Below are 25,463 nucleotides of genomic sequence, written 5' to 3'. Positions count from 1 at the left end.
TATGTCTTCTTTGGAGAAATGTCTATTCAGGTCTTCTGCACATTTTTGGATTGGGTTGTTTGTTTTTTAATATTAAACGGCATGAGCTGTTTATATATTTTGGAGATTAACCCTTTGTCTGTTGATTCGTTTGCAAATAACTTTTTTTGAAGAGTTTTTGTTCTGGTTCTGTAAAACATACCATTGGTAATTTGATAGGAATTGCACTGAATCTGTAGATTGCTTTGGGTAGTACAGTCATCTCCACAATATTGATTCTTCCAATCCAAGAACATGGTATATCTCCCCATCTGTTGGTATCATCTTTAATTTCTTTCAACAGTGTCTTATAGTTTCTGCATACGGGTCTTTTGTCTCCTTAGATAAGCTTATTCGTAGGTATTTTATTCTTTTTGTTGCAATGGGAGTGTTTACCTAATTTCTCTTTCAGCATTAGTGTATAGGAATGCAAGAGATTTCTGTGCATTCATTTTGTATCCTGCAACTTTACCAAATTCATTGATTAGCTCTAATAGTTTTCTGGTGGCATCTTTAGGATTCTCTATGTATAGTATCATGTCATCTGCAAAGAGTGACAGTTTTACTTCTTCTTTTCCAATTTCTATTCCTTTTATTTCTTTTTCTCCTCTGACTGCCATGGCTAGGACTTCCAAAACTATGTTGCATAATAGTGGTGAGAGTGGACATCCTTGTCTTGTTTGTGATCTTTAGGAAATGATTTCAGTTTTCCACCATTAAGAATGATGTTTGGGGCTTCCCTGGTGGCGCAGTGGTTGAGAGTCCACCTGCCGATGCAGGGGACACAGGTTCGTGCCCCGGTCCGGGAAGATCCTACATGTTGCGAGTTTAATATGGTATATCACATTGATTGATTTGCATATACTGAAGAATCCTTGCATCCTTGGGATAAATCCCACTTGATCATGGTGTATGATCCTTTTAATGTGTTGGTGGATTCTGTATGCTAGTATTTTGTTGAGGATTTCTGCATCTATATTCATGAATAACATTGGTCTGTAATTTTCCTTCGTAGTATCTTTGGTTTTGGTATCAGGGTGATGGTGGCCGCAAGAATGAATTTGGGAGTGTTCCTTCCTGTGTAATTTTTAATTAATTAATTTATTTATTTATGGCTGTGTTCGGTCTTCGTTTCTGTGCATGGGCTTTCTCTAGTTGTGGCGAGCGGGGGCCACTCTTCATCGCGGTGCACGGGCCTCTCACTGTTGCAGCCTCTCTTCTTGTGGAGCACAAATTCCAGATGCAAAGGCTCAGTAGTTGTGGCTCACAGGCCTAGCTGCTCCGCGGCATGTGGGATCTTCCCAGACCAGGGCTCGATCCCGTGTCCCCTGCATTGGCAGGCAGATTCTCAGCCACTGCGCCACCAGGGAAGCCCCCTGTGCAATTTTTTGGGAGAGTATGAGAAGGATGGGTGTTAGCTGTTCTCTAAATGTTTGAAAGAATTCACTTGTGAAGCCATCTAGTTCTGGACTTTTGTTTTTGGAAGATTTTTAATCACAGTTTCAATTTCATTACTTGTGATTGGTCTGTTCATATTTTCTATTTCTTCCTTGTTCAGTCTTGGAAGGTTATACCTTTCTAAGAATTTGTCCATTTCTTCCCGGTTGTCCATTTTATTGGCATAGAGTTGCCTGTAGTAGTCTCTTAGGATTCTTTGTATTTCTGCAGTGTCCGTTGTAACTTCTTTTTCATTTCTAATATTGACTTGAGTCCTCTCCCTCTTTTTCTTGATGAGTCTGACTAATGGTTTATCAATTTTGTTTATCTTCTTAAAGAACCAGCCTTTAGTTTTATTGATCCTTGCTACAGTTTTTTTTTTGTTTCTATGACATTTATTTCTGCTCTGATCTTTATGATTTCTTTCCTTCTGCTAACTTTGGGTTTTGTTTGTTCTTCTTTCTCTAGTTCCTTTAGGTGTTAGGTTAGATTATTTGAGATGTTTCTTGTTTCTTTAGGTAGGCTTGTATAGCTATAGACGCCCCTCTTAGAACTGCTTTTGCTGCATCCCATAGGTTTTGGATCGTTGTGTTTTCACTGTCATTTGTCTCCAGGTATTTTTTGATTTCCTCTTTGATGTCTTCAGTGATCTCTTGGTTATTTAGTAACGTATTGTCTAGCCTCCATGTATTTGTGTTTTTTATGTTTTTTCCCCTGTAATTGATTTCTACTCTCATAGTGTTGTGGTCAGAAAAGATGCTTGATAGGATTTCAGTTTTCTTAAACTTACTGTGGCTTGATTTGTGACACAAGATGTGATCTATCCTGGAGAAATTTCCATGTGCACTTCAGGAGAATGTGTAATCTGCTGTTTTTGGATGGAATGTCCTATAAATATCAATTAAATCTATCTGGTCTATTGTGTCATTTAAAGCTTCTGCATTTTCATTTTGGATGATCTGTCCATTGGTGTAAGTGAGGTGTTAAAGTCCCCACTATTACTGTGTTACTGTCGATTTCCTCTCTTATAGCTCTTAGCAGTTACCTTATATATTGAGGTACTCCTATGTTGGGTGCATAGACATTTATAATTGTTATATCTTCTTCTTGGATTGATCCCTTGATCACTATGTAGTGTCCTTCCTTTTCTCTTGTAACATTCTTTATTTTAAACTCTATTTTATCTGATATGAGTATTGCTACTCCAGCTTTTATTGATTTCCATTTGCATGGCATATCTTTTTCCATCCCCTCACTTTCAGTCTGTATGTGTCCCTAGGTGTGAAGTGGGTCTCTTGTAGACAGCATATAGATGGGTCTCATTTTTGTATCCATTCAGCCAGTCTGTGTCTTTTGGTTGGAGCATTTAATCCATTCACATTTTAGGTAATTATCTATATGATGTTCCTATTACCACTTTCTTAATTGTTTTGGGTTTGTTTTTGTGCGTCTTTTTCTTCTCTTGTGTTTCCCACTTAGAGAAATTCCTTTAGCATTTGTTGTAGAGCTGGTTTGGTGGTGCTGAATTCTCTTCGCTTCTGCTTGTCTGTAAAGTTCTGCTTTTAATAATTTTTCTTTGTCTTTAAATTTTGCCAATTTGATTACTATGTGTTTCGGTGTGTTTCTCCTTGGGTTTATCCTGTATGGGACTCTCTGTGCTTCCTGGACTTAGGTGGCTATTTCCTTTCGCATGTTAGGCAAGTTGTGGACTATAATCTCTTCAAATATTTTCTCGGGTCCTTTCTCTCTCTCTTCTCCTTCTGGGAGCCCTATAATGCGAATATTGTTGCATTTAATGTTGTCCCAGAGGTCTCTTAGGCTGTCTTCATGTCTTTTCATTCTTTTTTCTTTATTCTGTTCTGCAGCAATGAATCCCAACATTCTGTCTTCCAGGTCACTTATCTGTTCTTCTGCCTCAGTTATTCTGCTGTTGATTCCTTCTAGTGTATTTTTCATTTCAGTTATTGTACTGTTCATCTCTGTTTTGTTTGTCCTTTAATTCTTCTAGGTCTTTTTTAAACATTTCTTGCATCTTCTCGATCTTTGCCTCCATTCTTTTTCCAAGGTCCTGGATCATCGTAACTGTCACTATTCTGAATTCTTTTTCTGGAAGGTTGCCTGTCTACACTTCATTTAGTTGTTTTTCTGGGGTTTTATCTTGTTCCTTCATCTGGTACATAGCCCTCTGCCTTTTCATCTTGTGTATCTTTCTGTGAATGTGGTTTTTGTTCCACAGGCTGCAGGATTGTAGTTCTCCTTGCTTCTGCTGTGTGCCCTCTGGTGCATGAGGCTATCTAAGAGGCTTGTGCAAGTTTCCTGATGGGAGGGACTGGTGGTGGGTAGAGCTGACTGTTGCTCTGGTGGGCAGAGCTCAGTAAAACTTTAATCCACTTGACTGCTGATGGATGGGGCTGGGTTCCCTCCCTGTTGGTTGTTTGGCCTGAGGTGACCCAACACTGGAACCTACCCAGGCTCTTGGCTGGGGCTATTGGCGGACTCTGGGAGGGCTCATGCCAAGGAGTACTTCCCAGAACTTGTGCTGCAAGTGTCCTTGTCCCCACGGTGAGCCACAGCCCCCCCACCCCCACCTCTGCAGGAGACCCTCCAACACTAGCAGGTAGGTCTGGTTCAGTGTCCTATGGGGTCGCTGCTCCTTCCCCTGGGTCCCGATGCGCACACTACTTTGTGTGTTCCCTCCAAGAGTGGAGTCTCTGTTTCCCCCAGTCCTGTCAGAGGCCTGCAATGAAATCCCACTAGCTTTCAAAGTCTGATTCTCTAGGAATTCCTCCTCCCATTGCGAGACCCCCAGGTTGGGAAGCCTGACGTGGGGCTCAGAACCTTCATTCCTGTGTGTGGACTTCTGTGGTATAAGTGTTCTCCAGTTTGTAAGTCACCCACCCAGCAATTATGGGATTTGATCTTATTGTGATGGCACCCCTCCTACCATCTCACTGTGGCTTCTCCTTTGTCTTTGGATGGGGGGTATCTGTTTTAGTGAGTTCCAGTGTCTTCTTGTTGATGACTGTTCAGCAGTTAGTTGTGATTCTGGTGTTCTTGCAAGAGGGATTGAGAGCATGCCCTTCTACTACATCATTTTGAACCAATCTCTCATATGTTTTCTTAATTGTTTATCTTCCCCTGGCCCCAGCCCTCCCCACCCCCCTACCGCCCGACACACTAATTTAGGCCTGGGATTTGGGGCTGTTTCGTGCACTGCCACATACCTGGGATTGTTGCTCCTACAGTTGACCCTTGAACAAAAGGGGTTTGAACTTTGTGGGTCCACTTAGATGTGGATTTTTTTCAATTGTAAATACTATAGTACTACACCATCAGCACTGGATGAATCCATTGATGCAAAACCACAGATATGGAGGGCCAACTGTAAAGTTATACTCAGATTTTCCCCTGCCTGAAGGGTTGGTGCGCCTAACCCCCAAGTTGTTCAAAGGTTAAGTGTAATTTGCAAGTTGTCAATAAATATTTGTTAAATAATGAATGAGTGAATGAATGAATAAATGAATTCCCTACCAATTTTCCCCCTTCTCTCCTATCTCTTTTACTCTCCCCATTATACTCTGTTCCTTCAACTGAATTTGTATATGAGATAAAGGAGGCCATCCTTTAAAAGAAGTTTTTCCTTAATCCTTTAATGTTAGCTGTAATTTCTTTGAAAATAATCTGAATATTCTATACTCACCATCTTTACTTCTTCATGTCCCATTCAGTGCCATTCATCCCTCAGCCCACTGAGTCTAGCCCTTACTCTAGAGAGGTGGCCTACGATTCTCAGAAAGAGAAATCACTGATGCTGAATGGAAGCTTTCAGTCTATTATTATTGCTGGAGTTCTTGTTTGATATGGCACTATTGACCAGTCATTTCTTCTTGACTGCTTCCTCCTTTAGGTTTCATTATGCCTTGAAACTCTTTATTGACTATTCTTAGCCTTTTTCAGTCTTTTCTATCTCCAGCCATTCCTCATATATTTGCCTTGCCTTGCTGACTCCTTTCTACTCTTCTTTGGATGCCACATTATGCTCCTGGTGGGCTTATCCACTCTTGTGGCTTTAATTACCCCCTGAGTACTGCAGAATTGCAAATTTCCACTTTGAACCCTAACATCTAAGCTGAGCACAGAATTTTGTTAACAAATTTAAGACAACCTGCCTGAGACACAAATGAGACAAATAATTTAGAATGTAAATTAATTTGATGGGATAAGTTAGAGATTTCCCATAATTTCCCATTTTCAGAGTTTAATGATATTAAAAATAATTTTCTACAGGAACTGTCAATCGTAAAGACAACTATGATGAAAGAAATATCTACCAATTTTCTCTATACAGAAATAAGATCTTTGGAATTTAGTAGCATCAAATCACAAAAATCAAGGGGCCAATTCATCATAGATTTTTAGTTTTAAAAGATAAAACTGACTGTTGTATTTCGGTTTACATAATATTGGAATAAGTGAACCCAAAGAATTTAAAAGAGCTAGGAAAATATTCCATAGCAGCTTCCTCCATTCCAAGAGTTTCACAGGAAAAGTGGTTATGTAAGCAGCTAACTTCATAGGGACTTTCATGAAATAAATTTTATAGCCTAGGTACAAGGAAAGTACTTCTTAGAGAATCAACAGCTAGTATAATTAAAATGAAAGTTAGCTATGTCTCAGTTCTTTTAAAAACTTCAGTGAAACTATATAAAAGTGAAGCTGGTGAACTTTCAGACATTTCACATTCATTGACAATACAAAAAATTAAATGTGTATAAGGTAGATGGAAATGATCACTTCATACATAAATTGTAAAACAAAACAAACCCCAAAACACAAGAAATTCCATTGTGCCATATTATAATTTTAACGTTCTTCAATTAAGATCCTAGAATCTCTTAATTAAAAGAAACGTACTTATTTTTTAGACTAGGAAAGTAATAACAGTTTGGAATAGGATGTGCTATATGCTGCCTGCGGTTGAGTTTTAATAGACAATATATTAAGATGACATCCATTTAAATAAGCTATATTTTTTTCTGAGCCCTAGTTGGTGATGAATATAACTTTCATTTAAAACAGATGTAGCTTCATAAGCATTTTCATGAAACTGGTTTCAAGAGCAAATTTAATTGGAGTTCAAGTAAAAATGAAATTAAAAACTTAGCATCTTTTCAAGATTTTCTATGACTCTAATTTGCTATATATTTTTTTCAGATATTTTAATCTAGTCCTTATTAAACTTGCACACTTGCAGAGCTTTTCAACCTGCTGATCCCAGGAGAGTCTGACAGAGCTCCCTGGATGCTACGCATGCTGATGCTCCTTTAGAATGAGTTAATAGACTAGGTTTTGGAAAGCATCAATTATGATTTACATTTGAATGAAAATTAAACTCTTTATTTGCTCAGCTGTTCATGGAATATTGCATAAATTGGGTTTAAAATGCATGCGTTATCAATGTAACTGCCTTGCAATCCTTTGCAGTCAATAGGACTATAAATAAAACCCACTGTACTAAATGCATTGCGACTTGAACACCTCACTGTCTCAAAAGTAAAACCCTCTTTGGACTGGGAAAAAAAAAATCTCAATGTGAGTAAAGTAAAAATCAGCATACGTCTGGTTTTCATACCTTTTGAATATTTTTTTAACAAGGTACAGGTGCAGGATTTTCAAGCATTTATTTTAAATGAGATTTTCATTTGTATAACTAGTTAACAATAGCTACAATTTACCAGTAATCTTCATTTAAAAAAAATTATGAAACGAAGAAGTGGAGGCTCAAGTGACTTTAACCAACTTGTTTGGAATCACATAGTAAATGAGATTCAAACACCAATTAATGGTCACAAGTAATATTTGGAATCAGGTTTGTGTCTTAGTACTTTGATACCATTTTGAATATATAATGGCTATTTAAAGTCATTTCTAGAGTCCTATACCAAGGCCGATTTTATCTCACATCTTGTTACCTACAAAAATTTTACTCTAAAATGGAAATTTTATTACTGAGGAATATTTTTCTTTATATACTCTGATCGGGATTTGATTTCACCCAGAAAAAAAGTATCTTAGATGTAACTGGAACCACTGGAATGTTCTGTGATTAGCCAGGGTGTTTTCCTAAAACCAACCTCAAGATGGCAATGGACATAGTACTGGCTTTAATTCCGGATTTTATATGAGGTTTGGTTATTCAGTCTAGCAAAGACACATAATGAACATGGTCTCCTGGAGATGATATTATGGTAAAATTAGCTGGTTGGTTGACATTAAATGTCTTTCTTTTTAAAATCCAAGAGTATCAGATACCACCAGGACCCTAAATCTGTTCCTTGTCTATTTACCTTGTCAAACTACCACAGTGCTCAAATTAACCCTTTTAAATTTTATTTTATGTTAAATGGAATGACTTGCAAGGCTCAAATAAAAATACAGAAACTGTAACATTTCTCCGCTTGTTTCAGTGTCTATAGAAATTGCTTTAATGTGTTTTTTGCCCTCCTTCTGCAAAATTAAACAAAGTTTGACAGTGAAATATTCCAATTGCTAGACCACAATATATGTATGAACTTTGCCTGATAGAATAGAATGTTGAAAGAAACTATTTCTCTAAACTCTGCCCAAATACGTTTTGTCTACTTGGGTGCCAAAGAAATAATAATGACAACAATGCATAAAACAGAATATGGGAGAAAAATGGAACATTTATCTCTGGAAGATGTGTCCCACGTTGCAAACAATCCTTTAACAAAATTATAAACTCATAAACAATCATTTCCATGAAAGCACAATATTACATATTCATACCTAATTGTTAAAAACTGAATAAAGAACCTCTCTCATGACATCTTAAAAAACCACAAAAAAGTCATTCAATAGTTATCATAAGTGTAATTCGGCTGTGTATTTCTCTGGAAACTGCAAAACACTAACAAAATCTAATAGACATTAAATATTTGGGTTGGCAAGATGGCTGGCTTCCAACCTCTCAAGGTTTTGTTAAAAGTCATTTAATAGATCAGCTTAAAGTAATATTTTTAAACTAAAATTTGATTTACTATTAAAAAACAAAGGTAAGATGTGAAACGTAAACTTAAACTCCCAGAGATGTAGGGAATGAAAATTAGCTAGAACACAGTATTACTGCAAAATTATACATATTCTGATTCATAAAATCCTGGAAAATAATTAAATAATAGATAAAAAGTACCTTATTTTTTTAAATGGCATGATATAATGATACAATTCTACAAGATAAAACTTAATTGTACTAAAAGATAATAAATTAAGTACTTGAAACTATGAGGGATAACATGGAAGAGTCTCTAAGCTACACAAGGTCAGGAACCATGTTTATAGTGTTCATCTCTGAATCACCAGAGATGATGATTAGCATTGTGCCAGGACCATGGTAGACGTGTTTGTTTACAGTTGAATTAGTAAATGGAACTTGTTATAATCATATACTATTAACTGAAGGGGAATATGCAAAGGAACCGCGACAAATTCATAAGTAAAAGATTCTGGAAATAGTTAAGAAATTCTAAAGTTATAACAATATTTTAGTACTCCTGCAACTTCATTTGCTACAGTGGTGGTAATATAGATTTCCAAAAATACAGAATTGGTAAAAATTTTTTTCTACTAGAATAATATGAGATATAATCAGCAGGATAACTTTTTGCTGTTATCGGTTTATCTTCCTCATACTCTGGCACCTCACTTTACGTGGGGTCTCCCTAAGAAGACCTTAAACGCTTTCTCATTTTTCATTTTTGCATAAATACTGATTCCTTTATTCATTTAATGTATGTAGGTTGAAAACACACTTTAGGCTCTGGAGACACAACAATGGACACAAGACAGCAATATATATATCTGCCCCTCAGTGCCCATAATTTGTTTGCTAAATCTAGATGGGCTCTGTATTACTGACACAGTCTATTTGCATAATTGTATTTTTGAATTTGTAGGATAAAGTATCAATGCGTAAATAATGAAATGGGACTTGGTGAAAGATAGGGATTAGTCATCATTCTATACCAGACAAAGTAAGGTCCAAGTGCCTGATTTTAAAAATCGTACTAGAATTATGATGATTGTGTTATTCTAAGACTTAAACCAAGGATTAGTAGAGAAGGCTACTGAGAATGTGTCTTATATTCAGTGTAGACAAACTAAAACAAGTAAAATTATATTGACAATAAGATTCTGAGCACAGGAGCTGGCACTGTCCTGGATGTTCTACATATAGTGTCTCTAATTCTTCTAGCTTCCTTGTGAGGTAGGTATTATTTTTCCTGCTAGGGAAGCTCAGAGGGATTGTACGGGTTCCAAACAGAACTGCCATGTAGCTAGCTATGACTGAAGAACCTAAGCCCTTCCCATTAGAACATTGTTTAGTTATTACAAGATGTCTGTGTCATGATGTACCAGTTATCTGTTTCAAAGCTAATCATAACTTTACTTGAATCAATATATATATATTAAAAGCTTGCCATATTTTACTCTATTTTCTCTTCAAAGTATTACTGAATAGTGAGCTAGAGCTCTATTGTGTTAATAAACTGGTCTAGAAGTATGGGGCTAAAAGAAGTCTTGGGAAGATTTTCCTTACAATCAAAATATTTAATCAACTGAAAACTTTAATCCATCCACTTCATTTTATAGATAAAGTGAGATTTCTGGAGACTAAATGAGATAATGTTAAGTTGTGAGACTAGATCCTATATTTTCTCATTTTCTGTCCATGAAATTCTTCTAATTCCAGTTTATTTTGCAGTTATAAATGTCTCAGATTTTTATCAAAAACTGAAATAACACCTTGATAGGCATCTATTTCTCTGTTATATTTCATAAATGATTTATATCAAGGTGTGCTTCAATTCAAACTCTTCCTCCTAGCTGGCTTTCTAAAAGGAATGTGGTATATGTTACATTACTTCAGTTTTCCTCCCTCACTTCAATCCATATACTGCTGCCTCTACCCCCAATCCTATATAAACCTACTTGGGCCATCAGTGATTCAGGACAAAAGGACAACTATCTGTACTCTTCTTAATTGTGTAGACTAGGAATTCATAACAGATTTTCCACAAGTGATATAAAAACCTCAAACTTTTTATGCTAACAAATGATTTCTTTAGGAAAATATGATAAAACAATTCACAAATAAGCTAAAAAATTATTGAAATGTCTTCATTCCGTTATCATTCTGAATGTATTTCCTTTAATACATTCATGGAAGTTACCTATCATCCCAGTTATACCATTAAGTGTGAAAGAGGGGATTTGGAGGGTAGGAGGCACACAGGGTTTGTTCATTGAGGTAACTTACATAAATAATATAAAATGTAAATCATATAATTTATCATTGAGAAAACAAAATATGAGCCAAGGATATATTTCTTTACATTTTTTGATTTAACTAGCATTGAAAGTTTCAAGGTTTATTTTGACTAGTGTCTGGCTTTCTAATTGACAAGCTAATTAGAAGGGTATGCTAGACTGCTTGTCCATACCAAGTTCACTGTGCAGCTGTCCTGGGGGAAAGACATACAAGGGAACTTGTTGACACTTGAAATTAAGCAGCACTCACCCGAAAAACTGTCATTTCTTCCAGCAGAACTTCTTCTAAATCATGCCAAGTCTCCTTAGGAATTGAAACTACTTTAAGAACGGTTCCAACATCTTTGAAAGAAAGTGGAGAAGACCACAATTTAAACAGATCTGAACAGTTTAGTGTTAATGAATGAAATCAGTATTTGACCAGAAAGAACATTTTGACGTCAGCATTTAAAAATGTATTTTATTGTTACAGCATTAGTAATACATACAAATGCATTTCATGAAACTAGATAAAGTATAAACATAGCTATGGAATAAAAATAGTTGAATTTTTAGAAATATCTGAAGCTTTGGAGATGATTTTATCCTAAACCTGTGTAATTAAAACATATATATATATAATAATCACTAGGTTGGATTATTTGTATTTTTAATCTCAACTATCAGGTGTCTCAAAAACAAAACTAAACTAAAAATAATACCAGTTTGACAGTGTTGAGGTTTCTCAAAAAAAACCTAAAAATAGTATATGACCCAGGAATTTCACTCCAGGGTATATAGCCAAAACAAAACAAAACAAACCCAAAACACTAATTCAAAAAGATACATGTATTCCAATGTTCCTAGCAGCACTATTTACAATTGCTATCAACAGATGAATGGATAAAGGAGATGTGGTATATGTATATACAATGGACTACTACTCAGCCATAAAAAAAAAAAGAAATGTTGCCATTTATAGCAACTTGGGTGGACTTGGAGGGCATTATACTAAGTAAAATAAGTCAGACAGAAATACAAACACTGTATGATATCTGTTATACATGGAATCTAAAAAGTCAACAAATTAGTGACTGTAACAAAAAAAGAAGCTGACTCACAGAGAACAAAATGAGTGGTTACCAGTGGGGAGGCAGAAGGGGGAGGGGCAATATAGGGGTGGGGAAAAAAAGGGTTATTATGGGGTTATATGAAATCTGTGTGAAACTTTTGAAAATTGTAAAGCACTATAGAATTTAAAGAATCTTTCATTCTATAACAAAATATACTAAAAAAAGAAAAAAATTACCAGCTTGACATTACAAGTTTTTCCCATTTTTGTTATGCAACCAGGAACTACTATGAATACTTAATATATAGCAAAATGGAAGGAATGTTGTCAAGCAACAAAAGTAGTTAGAGCCTCAGAGCCTGGCTGCTCACCTTCTTCCCACGAGGAAGACTTTAGTAGTTAGAGGCCCCTACCAACAGCTCAATGACCATTACCTGATAAATGACAATAATCTGATTTCTCAAAGTAAACACCTTGGATTACTTATTACAGTGGTTTTTCAACAACTGGCTAATCAATTTTGGTTAGTAAATTGGTTTAATTAATATGCTGTTCAATCAACTTCAGAGTACTAAAAAATTTTTAAATTCAGAACCATAAATAATGAAAACTGTTAAAATAAATACATTTTATAGAGATTTAAAGCACTGTTGATTCATTGTTAAAAGAGATAAATTGTTTTAATGATAAGAGCTGGCACTTTTACTCTAAGTGGGGTTAAGAAGCTACTATTTTCCAGTATTTACAGATGGGTTCCTATTCTTGATAGAATAAAGAACAGAGATTTATTAAATTCAAAAATCTGACTCTTCAACGTACCATTTCTGATCAGTTGATCAAATATTTTTAGCTTCAATTGGCTCATTTTATTCAAATTAAACAGTCTAATTATTCGAGAAGAAAATCTTACCAGTAAAGTTACACCAGAAAAATAATTCAAAGTATTCATACGACAGATAACCATTTTCAAGGGATCAATATGATGTGCTATATGAGACCAAGAAAGGTTGCTAGTGTGTCCCTTGTAAAGTCAAAAAAAAAAAAAAATCCCTCTTTTAAGCAGATCCTTCTGTTTACAGGACCTTAGACTACTCATAACACCAAAGATTAAAGGTAAATTAGGTTAATATACTCAGTGCCTCTGATCAGTCTCCAATACCCCAAAATAACTTTATCTGTGTTCCAGATCAAGTTTTACTGAGTAGTATTTCAAACAATTTCACACAAATTGAATCAGATTACTCAACTAGGATCAACGTGTAACTTACTTAAAAGATAAAATTACTGTAATCAATTTACTTTGTTGACAGATGACCCTGTTCTGTGCTGACCGATAGCCATCCACATCATCAGACATTCAACGTGCTCATGAAATTGGTTCCTTTAAAGACGGCTTGCGTCCAAGAAGAACTGAAAATTCATGATTAGGTTTCTTTGGTCAAATAGCCGGAAGCAAGCTTTTGTTGCATTGACAATGAGTGGGGGACTTCTCAACGTGTTTAGGCCAGAGGTGAAGAAAAAGGTAAGTGTGACATTACTGAACAAGTTTAATTACTCTGTAGAGAGATCTAATTATAATTTGACATTAGTGATAAACTAATATTTATTGAAGAGAAATCCTATCATCTTATAATTTCTCGAGATATTTATAACCAGAAGTTGATACTTGCAATTCATTGACTTTTATTGAACTCCAGGTCTCCCTGGGATTCTTTTATTTGATAGAGAAACCTTCTCACTCATAAAAGCAGACTGTAATGTATTGCTCAGAACCTGACACTTACACTTGATAATGTATTTCACAATTTTGTTATAAAACTTTAAGTCTTTAAAGCACTTACTGTGTAGTTGCCATTCCCCTGTACTTAATGCAATTTCTTTCTCTGTTCTCACCAAGGGAAAATAAATGTTATTATACAGGTTTCAGTGGAGCACTCACCCTGTTTCCTATTGATTTATTTCAGTTAACAACGTTAATGGAGACTAGGAATTTATTACCTTGGAATCTGACCCTAAGTAGCAAGTTTCAGATTTGTAACTGGTGCTTTTAAAATAGTACTATTAAAGAGGGTAGGGTAAAAATAAAATGTCATAATAGCAATGGAATTCATCCTGAAAATACACGTATAAAATGTTTGTTTCTAATCATGGAATTGGTAAAAAATACGTCATTAAATGTCTATAGAAATGGATCTAAAATGTATCTGACGATTCCTTAGGTCCACTCTGTTGGTTTTCTGATGAAGTTTTATTTTGCTTTGTTTTCCTTCTCATTGTATGGTAAAAACACTAAACAAATTTTGTTGTCAAAATTTATTTTCTGGAAGATTTGCACTCTATGATAATTTTAAAGTTCGGATAATTTTGCATCAATATATTCTAGAACTTTTATTGAATGTCTTGGGATTTGAGCAATACATTTTTGTCCTGAAAAGCCACTGTTCAGAAAAGAGTTATGATTCAATTATAGACATTGATTGTTCACCTAATCAATAGCTTTACCTGATTACATTTATCAACTTTGATTGAAAAGGAAATTTAATTTAAATTAATAAATATATGTCAACTTGCCTAAAAAAATAACACATTGGAATGGGAGAATGTTCAGGTTTTTTTAGTCATTTATTAGAGGTTAACTATATCTTGAGAGTGACTATAAAGTCTTCCTTCAGTTCTTAGTATACTTAATTAGTTAGATGCAATGTTCTGGAAGAACATTTAGAGCTGAAGTTAAAACATTTACCTGTTCCAATAAACATGACATCATACTGGCCATCTTCTGCATCCACTCGATCTACTACAATTTGTGTAAACTGGTAATTTACATCTGTTTTGATCATTATCGGCCGGTTATTAATAGGAAACACTGGATTGTACATGGCTGGATGACTTCTGGCAAATGTTATAACATCATCAGGAAGGTCTTTTGTAGACTCAAATCCACCAAATGTTTTACTGGGACACTATTAAGATAAAGAAAATATTATCTTTTGATTAAAATATAATAAATAGGACTATAATTTATATAATATATGGCCTCAATGAGCTAGGAATCTGTAATTTTTAAAGTAACTGTTAAACCAAACAACAAAATAATTTTACTTAAATTAGTAGATGTAATATATAATATACATTTTCTAAACATATTTTAAGTCTCGATGGGATGTCATCATTTCTTACCAAAAATTGCAAATGCATCTAATGAATTCAGTGTACAGGAGAAGTCTGACGCCTCTATTAGTGACAACACCATATACTTTATGTTTAAATGAAGTATTTGAAATAATGAGTGGAATATGTTATAACTAAATGCTATTAATCATTAGATGAGAGAAAATCAAAAATTTTCTTGAATGCATTTCATTTTTCCCTATGGTATTATGCTAAAATATAAATGCTCTCTTCAAACTAAAAGACAATATAAACTATTCTTTATTGCTTTATTTTTAACATAACCCTGAAAAAGTACCATAAAAAGGACCAAAAGTATTATTTCTTTAGTAATTACAGTAATTCTAGGGATAAGGAGATGTGTTATTCAAGGTGTTTAACAACTTGCATGGCACAGAAACTGACCAATCAGAATGGACCAAGCAGAACAGATGATGGCTATAGGGAGAGCCAGACAGGATGCTGTGCTGTACACTGTCATAATATCACCTCTGGATTTAAATGCTCCACTTAAGGCAATAAGACAAAAACAAGAAAATTCAGATTTTACTGTCTCTTTTCACTGCATTTAATTATGTGGTGCAAGCATTCAGAGTACAGTATCTCCAGCCTCTTGCTTTTTGTCTTACACTTAACTCATTTCTGCCATTAATGTAAGAGTTTGAGAGCTGAAATGTAGTTGAGTGGTTCTTGATCTAACAAGAGGCTTAGAAGGAGAAATCAATTGTCTCTGCAATTACCTTAACACAGATCATTAATAATTCATGAGAAATGAAATAAAGCTATTTTGAAACGGGAAGAGTATCTCTTTATGAATATATATGTATGTAGTATACAGATACACACACAATAATACACTAATATAACAGTTAAGGGATTTAGGGAATTACTTTTTATTTAAGTAAATTAAAAAAATTATTTAATGTTATAGAAATATCAAATAGCTGTATAAACTCCTAGAAGAAACGATAAAACATATTTTGTAACATTAATTTTTTTTGCTTTTCTACCACCATTTAAAAACTACTTGCAAAAATTTAGAAATGACTGAAAAAGAGACTTATTTTAGATTTTTATCTTACAATTTGTCTCACTTTCTTGCCTTACTTTTATTTTTGTATTTAGTATTACTTAAGCTGTAGGTTTTTCTTTAAAAATAAAGAAAATGCCCTTCTATTGACACACTGCTTGAAGGCCTCAATATGTTTTTCTCCAGTAGTGTTGATGGAACGACATATTCTCAGCTGCCCCCTTTTGGGATTAATGGATTGATCTAAGGGAATTTTATTCACGGAGCAAGGTGTTGCCTCCTCCTGGCAGCCCCTCCGTAATTCCTAGCTTAGGCAGTGCTTTCTGTCTTCTGCCTCCAGCACTTGGTTCACACTGCTGACTTAATGGACCATGTCATAACAACTCTCTATGAACAATGGGTGAGAATTCAGGCTCTAGAATCAAACTGCGTGGAATGAATCTTGGCTCCTCTCTTTGCCTCAGAGTCTTCATCTGTGAAATGGGAACAATTATTGGGCTACTGTATATACTATTTTATATACATATACATATATAAATATGTATGTATGCATAAATCTGTTAAAACGGGCTTCTTATAATCAAAGGATAGTCTATCTTGTTCATTTTTTCTTCTGAAAGCCTATTTAGGTTTTTTACCTACCAGCTCCATCAGCTAGAAGTAATCTTTATGAAATGCTCATAAATAAGTTTAGCAAAAAATTTTACAGAAAATAAAGAAGATTAAAAACATCCTATGCCTAATAAACGCATCTAAAAACATCATTTACTTGAATTTAACAATAAAACTGACGTGAAATTAAAATAATGGTTAAACTTAACAAGTTTTTTCATCATATGAAATTATTTCCTTAAAGATTCTTAGGGTTATCACCTTCTAGAGAAATGGAAATAAAAACCAAAAAATGGGACCTGATGAAACTTAAAACCTTTTGTACAGCAAAGGAAACCATAACACAAAAAGACAACCCTCAGAATGGGAGAAAATATTTGCAAAGGAAGCAACGGACAAAGGATTAATCTCCAAAATTTACAAGCAGCTCATGCAGCTCAATATCAAAAAAAAAAAACCCAATCCAAAAATGGGCAGAAGACCTAAATAGACATTTCTCCAATGAAGATATACAGATTGCCAACAAACACATGAAAGGATGCTCAACATCACTAATCTCTAACTACAATAAGGTATCACCTCACACCAGTCAGAATGGCCATCATCAAAAAATCTACAAACAATAAATGCTGGAGAGTGTGTGGAGAAAAGGGAACCCTCTTGCACTGTTGGTGGGAATGTAAATTGATACAGCCACTATGGAGAAGAGTATGGAGGTTCCTTAAAAAACTACAAGTAGAACTACCATAGGGCCCAGCAATCCCAGTACTGGGCATATACCCTGAGGAAACCATAATTCAAAAAGAGTCATGTACCACAATGTTCACTGCAGCTCTATTTACAATAGCCAGGACATGGAAACAACCTAAATGTCCATCGACAGATGAATGGATAAAGAAGATGTGGCACATATATACAATGGAATATTACTCAGCCATAAAAAGAAATGAAATTGAGTTATTTGTAGTGAGGTGGATAGACGTAGAGTCTGTCACACAGAGTAAAGTAAGTCAGAAAGAGAAAAACAAATGCCGTATGCTAACACACCATTGTAAAGCAATTATACTCCAATAAAGATGTTAAAAAAAAAATTCTTAGGGTTAGGAAATGTTGCACTGGATGGTTCCATCCACATATTCTAGAGCATCTGCTGTCATATTCACTCACTTTCTACTGTATCAGTCTTTTCTTTCTTTCTCCCTACTTTAAATTGCAGACTTAAAGCTGATTTTATTTTGAGCTCTATCCGCCTTTTTATAAGCCTGAGTGTGCACAACATTGCTGGAAGGAGAGAGGTCAGCGATAGTAGACAGCATCTATTAAAACACCTAGGCCCTTTCCATGAGGTTTTTGTTTGTTTCTTCCTTGCATATCTTCTTTACCTATTTGAGAGATGTGTCCCACTTCCATAGGAAGATAATATTGATTTAAATTTGTTTCCTCCTATTTAATGTGCAATTCTTGAGCCTTTGCCACAATGAGAGAGAGCAAGTCTATCCTAATTGTTTCAACTCTCCGTGAAAGCCATTTTTACTATATCTCTTTCAGAAAAGAAGATAAATAAGGCTAACTGCTCAGTTTCTATTTCTCATAAATTATTGGTATTAACTACTGGTAAGCATTGAACTTAAGCACTGATGCCTGTGAAGAACATGTCTTTAAATGTGGAATTTCATGGTTATCAAAGAAAAATCCTTGCCTTTCTTGCATTTATAGTCTTGGAATTTTTATTTTACATTATCTATATTTAATATGTATGTAGCTGCTTTTTTTTTAACCTTCAGCATAAATTTATTCATTTCCTATCTTAAACACCTAGGCCACTTACAGTTCCTGGTCGTGGGTAGGGGACTCTTCCTTGATAAGGCACCCACTGGTAGTTGGGACCATCCCTGTGAGCATATGGACCCAGGAACACCCTTCTCACATCACTCATGCTATACATGCACACGGCTGACCCCTTGAAGATGTTACTAAAAAAGACAGACAGAACAAAAACAGACTTTCATCTTTACACAATGACAGAGCTATTTATACTGAGTTTTTAAATTTCAGATAGCAATTATCAATACTTGAACATAAATTCTCAAATAGTGTTTGGGAGTTTTTAAGTCACATATTTATATATATTTTAATAATACACAAGAAAGCAAAATTATGATTGCTCAAAATTCGAAGGCATGGATGAAAACACCTTTAGCACTCATTGAACATATACATATTCATTTCATAAATAGACAATATACGATATAAATATATACATTCATATCATATGTAAACATTGATAGGGAAAACATATATACAAAATCTAAAAGGTAATGATTAATTCTGATATCAGATAAAATAAAAATATAAACTTTGGTATTATGTTAAGACTTAAGCATCACTGCTGAAACCAGGAAATGTTTAAACAAGAAAGAATGTTTAAGAACACATTTTATAAACTGAAACTGGTGCAGAAGATGAATAGTCAATGTGTTATAATTTTTAACTCCCAAATGAACAAAAGTATTTGATCAAGTAACAGAGCTCGATTTGTGTGAAGGCATTTAAAATCATCTCTTTCCAACACAGAAAATCATTTTAAGTTAGTAGCTATTACACCCTAGCAAAAGTGGAGTACTATAGCAATTATCCCCATCATTTTGTTGGACAAAAAAAATCAGGTAATTGAAGCAAATTGGAAGTTTACCATGAGCTGCCACAATTTCCCGTTTTATTTTGCTTATATAAATACAGCTTGAGGGATTTATTTATAAAGATATAAAACAGCTGTGCACATTAAAAATATGGAATGCATACCTTTTAATCAATCTCTACCCATAGAAAATTACATAAAAATTAGACCAAATGAAAAACTTGTGTAATAAGAGTTTATTATTGAAAACTGCTGCATCTAGACAATGTCTGGTAGAGTGCAAGCTTCATGAGGGAAGGAACCATGCTTGGCTTTTTTTCTGTAACATAAATTACATATTGCACGGTACTTGACACACAGTAAATTTCAGTAAATACTTATAGAATTTAATAACAATATTTTCATAATGGAATAAGTAGCAAATTAATACATATTTGATACATCATAGTAGTTTGTAATGTTTATGTGTCCCTTTTTCATTGTTATATACTTTGCTTATCTATTGATGGAATCCATCATCATGGAAAGATCTTTTTAGGATTTACAGCTATTAAGACTAACTCATATATGACATCAATCTCGCTGAAGCAGATAGGTGAAATTATTTTACCCACTAAGCCAGTGATTCTCGAAGTGTGGTTCCTAGACCAACAGTATGGGCATCACCTGGGAATTTGTTAAAAATGCGTTCTTAGGCCCTACCCCTTCCTACTGAATCAGAGACTCTGAGGGCGGGGCCTAGCATCTGTATTTTAACAGGCTCTCTGGGCGATTCTGACGCAAGCTTAAGACTGAAAACTACTGTACTAAGCAATGAGGAAGCAGAAGAAATGAATTAATATTTGTTTAATTTGACCCACTGTCTTGAATGCAAAATGCCTTGTAGAATAAGATGCGTGTTCTTTTTTTTTTTTTTTTTTTTTTTTTTTTTTTTTTTGGCCCCCCCCCTTTTTTTTTTTTTTTTTTTTTTTGCGGTACGCAGGCCTCTCACTGTCGTGGTCTCTCCCGTTGTGGAGCACAGGCTCCGGACGTGCAGGCTCAGCAGCCATGGCTCACGGGCCCAGCCGCTCCACGGCATGTGGGATCTTCCCGGACCGGGGCACGAACCCGTGGTCCCCTGCATCGGCAGGCGGACTCTCAACCACTGCGCCACCAGGGAAGCCCAAGCCTCCCACATTCTTTAGCGGTCATTCTGTTTTTATACTAAAGGGGAGAAATATTTAGGTATGGGAAATTGCATCTGGTTTTACTAATGTAGTTTTCCTAATTTTTACATGTTATTTTAAAAATTAAGTAAAAATGTCCAATCAATTTGTAATGGCTTTAATATTTACAGAAAAAATCAGTGTTTGGACATTGTAGTTAATCTTTCTTTATGCTATCACAGTCCCTTGTAGCACTCTTCCTGACTTTTGATTTTAAAATTATTTTTCTTTTATTAAACATTTATACATATCCAAATGCATATCCCTCTTTATATGCATTTAAATATATGTTTCTTTTAGCAATTCCACGTAATGTAAACTTTATGCTGAATGTAATAGTCAGGAAATAATTACTGCTTGATTGACAGCAAGAGCTTTGAGGCACATGGGGAATGATGAAAGGAGGTGGCGGGGAGAGGGGGAAGAAGGTAGAGAGAGTGAGAGAGAAAGAGGGGGTAGGGACAAAGAAGAGAAAGGAGAGGGGAGGGAAAAAGATTTTTCACCCTTAGTTTATATCACTACAAACCTTTAACAAAACTCAGAGTTCTATGTTTATAATATTTTACATTTCACTCAGATTTTTAAAGTCAAAGCTATACAGAGGGCATGGCATACATTTTTCATCATTAAATTTATAGTAGTGAATTCTTTGCTAAAATTTATGTAAAAAATGATTTAGGTCATGACTTATTTCAGGCACCCAAGAATGCAAAAGAGCTCAAAGGTTTAGCCGACGTTGTTCTTTCAAAAATATTTTCACAAATTATGGACACTTGGAAAGCATCTAAAGGACATGAATTTTCTATGATAATAAGAGAGCAAAGTGTTATTTACCTGGAAGTTGTAAACACTCCATATACAATTGGATTTTTAGGATCTTTAGAATTCATTAGGAATACATCCTCTGTTTTAAAACAAAATTGGAGAAAGTTGCATTTTTGAAGGTAATGGCAAGGTTTGAATATTCTCTATATGACATCATCAGCTACTTACGCAATTCATCAAAATGAGTGTCAATGCCATTTGGACCTGGCACTGAACAAATGAGACGAGCTTTGAGGAATGTTGTCCATTTATTCACCAGACTTCTGTGGCCCCCGAAGTCATTCTGAAAGGAGAGAATAATGGTTTTAGAAATTGTGCATGCAAATGATAACTTCAAATATCTTATCTTCTCATATCTTGAGACAGATACAAATCACAATTCCTCATTTTTCAAATTGAGAAATGAATTTTAAATGACTAGATACAAGTAACTATGCTTTCTTATTATATTTTTGGTGAAATCTATTCACTCCAACCTTGTTCAAGGAATGACTTACAATAAATATGCCTTAGCATTAAAAAGTCACTGTACTTTTTCCATTCTGTTACCACTTGGCAATGAACGATATTACTCTTGTGTTTGTTTTGGTTTGCTTTTAGTCTCTCTTTCTTATGTAAGTTTTCCTTAAGATTTTACTCACCTAAGTAGGCTGGTTCACAAAATTAAGCACATTGGCACATAGTAGGCACTTAATGAGTATTTACTGAATGAAAGAATAACTGTATGCCTTATAACTCATACTGAAAATACACCACAAACAAAAGCATGCTAGCATCAAATATTTTTATAAGCTCAGTTGACGCAACGCTGACTTTACAAACAGCATGTTGAAAAAACATCTGCATAAATCTTAATGAAGAAAACTCATTCTAGAGCAAAAATTTTGAAAAAGTATCTTCTCACTGAAAATGAAACTTAACTGTAACCTGATGTAGCAATAAATTCTATTATGATGGTATGGATTCACCAGTAACTTATAGTCTTATAGTATTTATGTGCATATGTTTGAAGGAAAATAACTTTTTCTTCAAAAATATAACACTGATTTATATTTTGTTTATACGATTTTATTTAGTATAAAGATTTTTTAATCCTTGTAAGTACTGCTTTTAAATATGCCTTACATTTTGTGGAGAAAAGATTCTCATATATTGCATATATCATTTGCATGTTTCCAGAGCATTAAAAATTTTAATTTTCCAGTAACTTAATATACTAAAGATAAATAATTAGATGATTGGGATAGGAAAGAGGATATCCCCGCCCCCAAGACAGGGATTCTTAAAATTTCATGATTTTTTTTTTTAAAAGAAATAATTTCATTTTAAGACAGTAACTGGATTTGGCCTTGTGATTTTTCTTGAGATGAAAGGTGCTTTAATATATAATAACAGTTAGCTTCATTCATATTTCATATATACTGTACTATACAGCATAGAGGGTAAGAATAGTATTGTTATCATATTTTCACACTGATACTAATTAGTCCATAAGTATTTACTGACTAATTTTTTATTCTATATATCTAACATTATAATACATATCACATCTGAATTTGTGCCACACAGTATATGAAAGTTCAGAGCTTCAAAATTACGTGTGTGCACATATGTGTATATAGGATGCTATAATCAAGTCATAAGAACAAGCTTTAACACTTGCCTCTTTTATATTCATACTTATTTCCAACAAAAAATATTTATTGAAAACTTATACACTGTAGGAACCTATGCTAGGTCTGAGAATACAAAAATTATATTTTCCCAGGTAATATGAAAAAAAATTATTTCTCCAGAATTTCAAACTAATATTATTTAATGTAATTGTGAAATAACACCTCACAACCTATACCTCTATGTTTGACTATGAAGTTATTCATAAGCAACTATAATATGTTTTCAATCTTTTTTTGGTATTTAAATATTTCTAGTGATCAGTCAAGCTTTTTAGCCATATTTTTCATTATATTTGTACAAAGGTAGAAAAGGAAAAAACTGCGATTGGACAATGATACCCTCCTCATTTTTTTCTTTACCTCACCTTGCATATCTGACCTATTCTAGCGTGAGTGGCTTTTCCAGTGTGTTCTCCATCTATCGCATTTTCACGGAAGAAAAAATACACTTTGTCATCTTCAGGGTTGTCACTTTCTGGGATGAGGTGGGCACTAATGAACCTTGGATCTGAGAGACAAATTATAGCATATATATTAATTCACAGTTGGGTAAATAAGACCATTCATTACAGTCCATTTTCAATTTTCTCTTAACCCCTATGTGACGTATTTCAAGACCAAATCTCTCTTTAGTTCACTCTTTTTCAGTAGATGTGAACTGTTCTTTACGTATTTTAAAGTATGTTACAAATCACCTTATGTCTCAAACATTATTTTAGGAGTAGGTGCAGAAATCCTCCGTGTGACCATATAGCGCAGATACATCACTGGATGTTAAAACATTGTGCAAAGTGTAAGGGCTATCAAATATTACTTATTGTCATCACTATTGTTATTCTTTCTTTCAAGCATAAAATAATTTAAATCAAACTACCAATTGGTCTATTCCACTTTTGAGCAAAAACTAGGTGGGAGGGGAGAGATGAGATTCATATAAAACAAAAGAAATTTTCTCAAGTTGTACCCCATCACATTAAATGGCATTGTCATTTACGAGGTACTCAAGCCCCAAACCGTGGAGTTACCCTTGAGTTCTCTGAGTCTCCACACACCAGTGTGTACCCCTGATATGTCACTTCAGACATATCTAAACCCCCCTATATCTTTTCAAATCACACACAATAAAATGCAAACTCCTTCCAGTGACCAGAAGTCATTTACCATCTGGTCCCTGCTACCTCACATGACTTTTCTTCTTCCTACCCTTCCCTTCCCTAACTTACTCTTAGCCAGACATACCAAACCCCTTCCTGGTTCTCAAGCACTCTCAGCACCGCCTCAGATTCCTCACCGTGTAACTCTCTGCCCTCATATATTCTAAAGACAGGATTCTTATTTTTACTCAGGTCTTTGTTCAAAATATTACGTTATTAAAGGCATCTTTGTTGACTACCCTAATTTAAAGTGCTGAAAGCCTTACTCCTACTCACATGCATTACTTTTCTTCCTAACATTATGAAACACCTGCTATGCTACATCTCCCTGTTGCTGTCTTCTCTCTTTAATCTTCATTTGCTTATTGTCTGTCTCCCTCTCCATCCCAATGAATATCAGTTCGAGAAGAACAGGAACTTGGCATGTTTTGTTTGATGCTATGATCCTAGAGCTTAAAATACTGAGGGCATTCAATGAATATCTGTGCAAGAAGACAAGGAAAGAGAAAAGGAAAAAACAAGGCTGCCTAGATTATGCACAAGGTGTATCTGTGATGTCTAGAGTCCCACTTCAAAACATACTTCTGTAAGTACCTGGCTTGATATGGCTGTGGGCTCATATAAACTATTTAACAAAATATAATTGCTTCACGGCTTTAACAATGTAACATACTAAGAAGCTGAGTTTGTTTCATTGAAAGCACTTAGGATTGTTGCAGGTATTTAAGTTCTCACAATAACCTACTTTTGCTCCCATGGTGTATTATGTTATCAAGTTAACTATGAAATATACACACCTAGGTCAGCACCATACTTAAGATACCAGGAAAGGGATCAGAATATTGAAACCAGCTTTATCCATCTTATTTAGTCCTAACCTTTTCACCTGTGAGTAATCATGTCGTCATGTGTACTACACTTGTAACTTTCCTGTAGCATTTGCTCTGGGACCATGTACTTAGTATATTTCACAGGGCTACACTCCACTATCTTTTTCAGGCAAATTATACAGACCCTGTAAGTAATGCGAAACATATGAAATATTACCTATTCATATTTAAAGTTCAGTATGCCAGTGGAATAAGGGAAGGAGAATAAAACCTCAAAATTTGGAATCAGGACGAGAATTTTTAATAATACATTACTTCAACTTTAATAAACGTTGCAAAGGTGGTTTTTCTTCATAAATTTCTACTTAATCATATTCATAAACATGTTTGTATACATGTTTTTGTCTCCTGAAGAATGGTGAGTGGATTAATGTGACAATAGTACGAATTATGTTACAAACCCAA

At 34.6% G+C, this 25,463-nt stretch overlaps 1 protein-coding gene across 1 annotated transcript in view; it reads right to left on the bottom strand.

The window, feature by feature from the left end:
• Positions 1-25,463, bottom strand: part of SEMA3A (semaphorin 3A) — a 224,422-nt gene that overhangs the window by 25,345 nt on the left and 173,614 nt on the right. Inside the window, exons 7-12 of the mRNA XM_024738433.1 lie at positions 23,380-23,522; positions 21,507-21,621; positions 21,348-21,417; positions 18,499-18,643; positions 14,601-14,820; positions 11,057-11,148 (exon numbers count right to left, since the gene is read on the bottom strand). Of these exons, the coding sequence (XP_024594201.1) occupies positions 11,057-11,148; positions 14,601-14,820; positions 18,499-18,643; positions 21,348-21,417; positions 21,507-21,621; positions 23,380-23,522 (785 nt within the window). The remainder of the gene's footprint in view (positions 1-11,056; positions 11,149-14,600; positions 14,821-18,498; positions 18,644-21,347; positions 21,418-21,506; positions 21,622-23,379; positions 23,523-25,463) is intronic.

The sequence above is a fragment of the Neophocaena asiaeorientalis genome, unplaced genomic scaffold, assembly GCF_003031525.2.
Source record: "Neophocaena asiaeorientalis asiaeorientalis breed wild unplaced genomic scaffold, Neophocaena_asiaeorientalis_V1.1 scaffold89, whole genome shotgun sequence".
NCBI classification, from domain to species: Eukaryota; Metazoa; Chordata; class Mammalia; order Artiodactyla; family Phocoenidae; genus Neophocaena; species Neophocaena asiaeorientalis.
The sequence above is the reverse complement of the archived record's forward strand: the minus strand, read 5'-3'. Positions and strand labels throughout refer to the sequence as shown.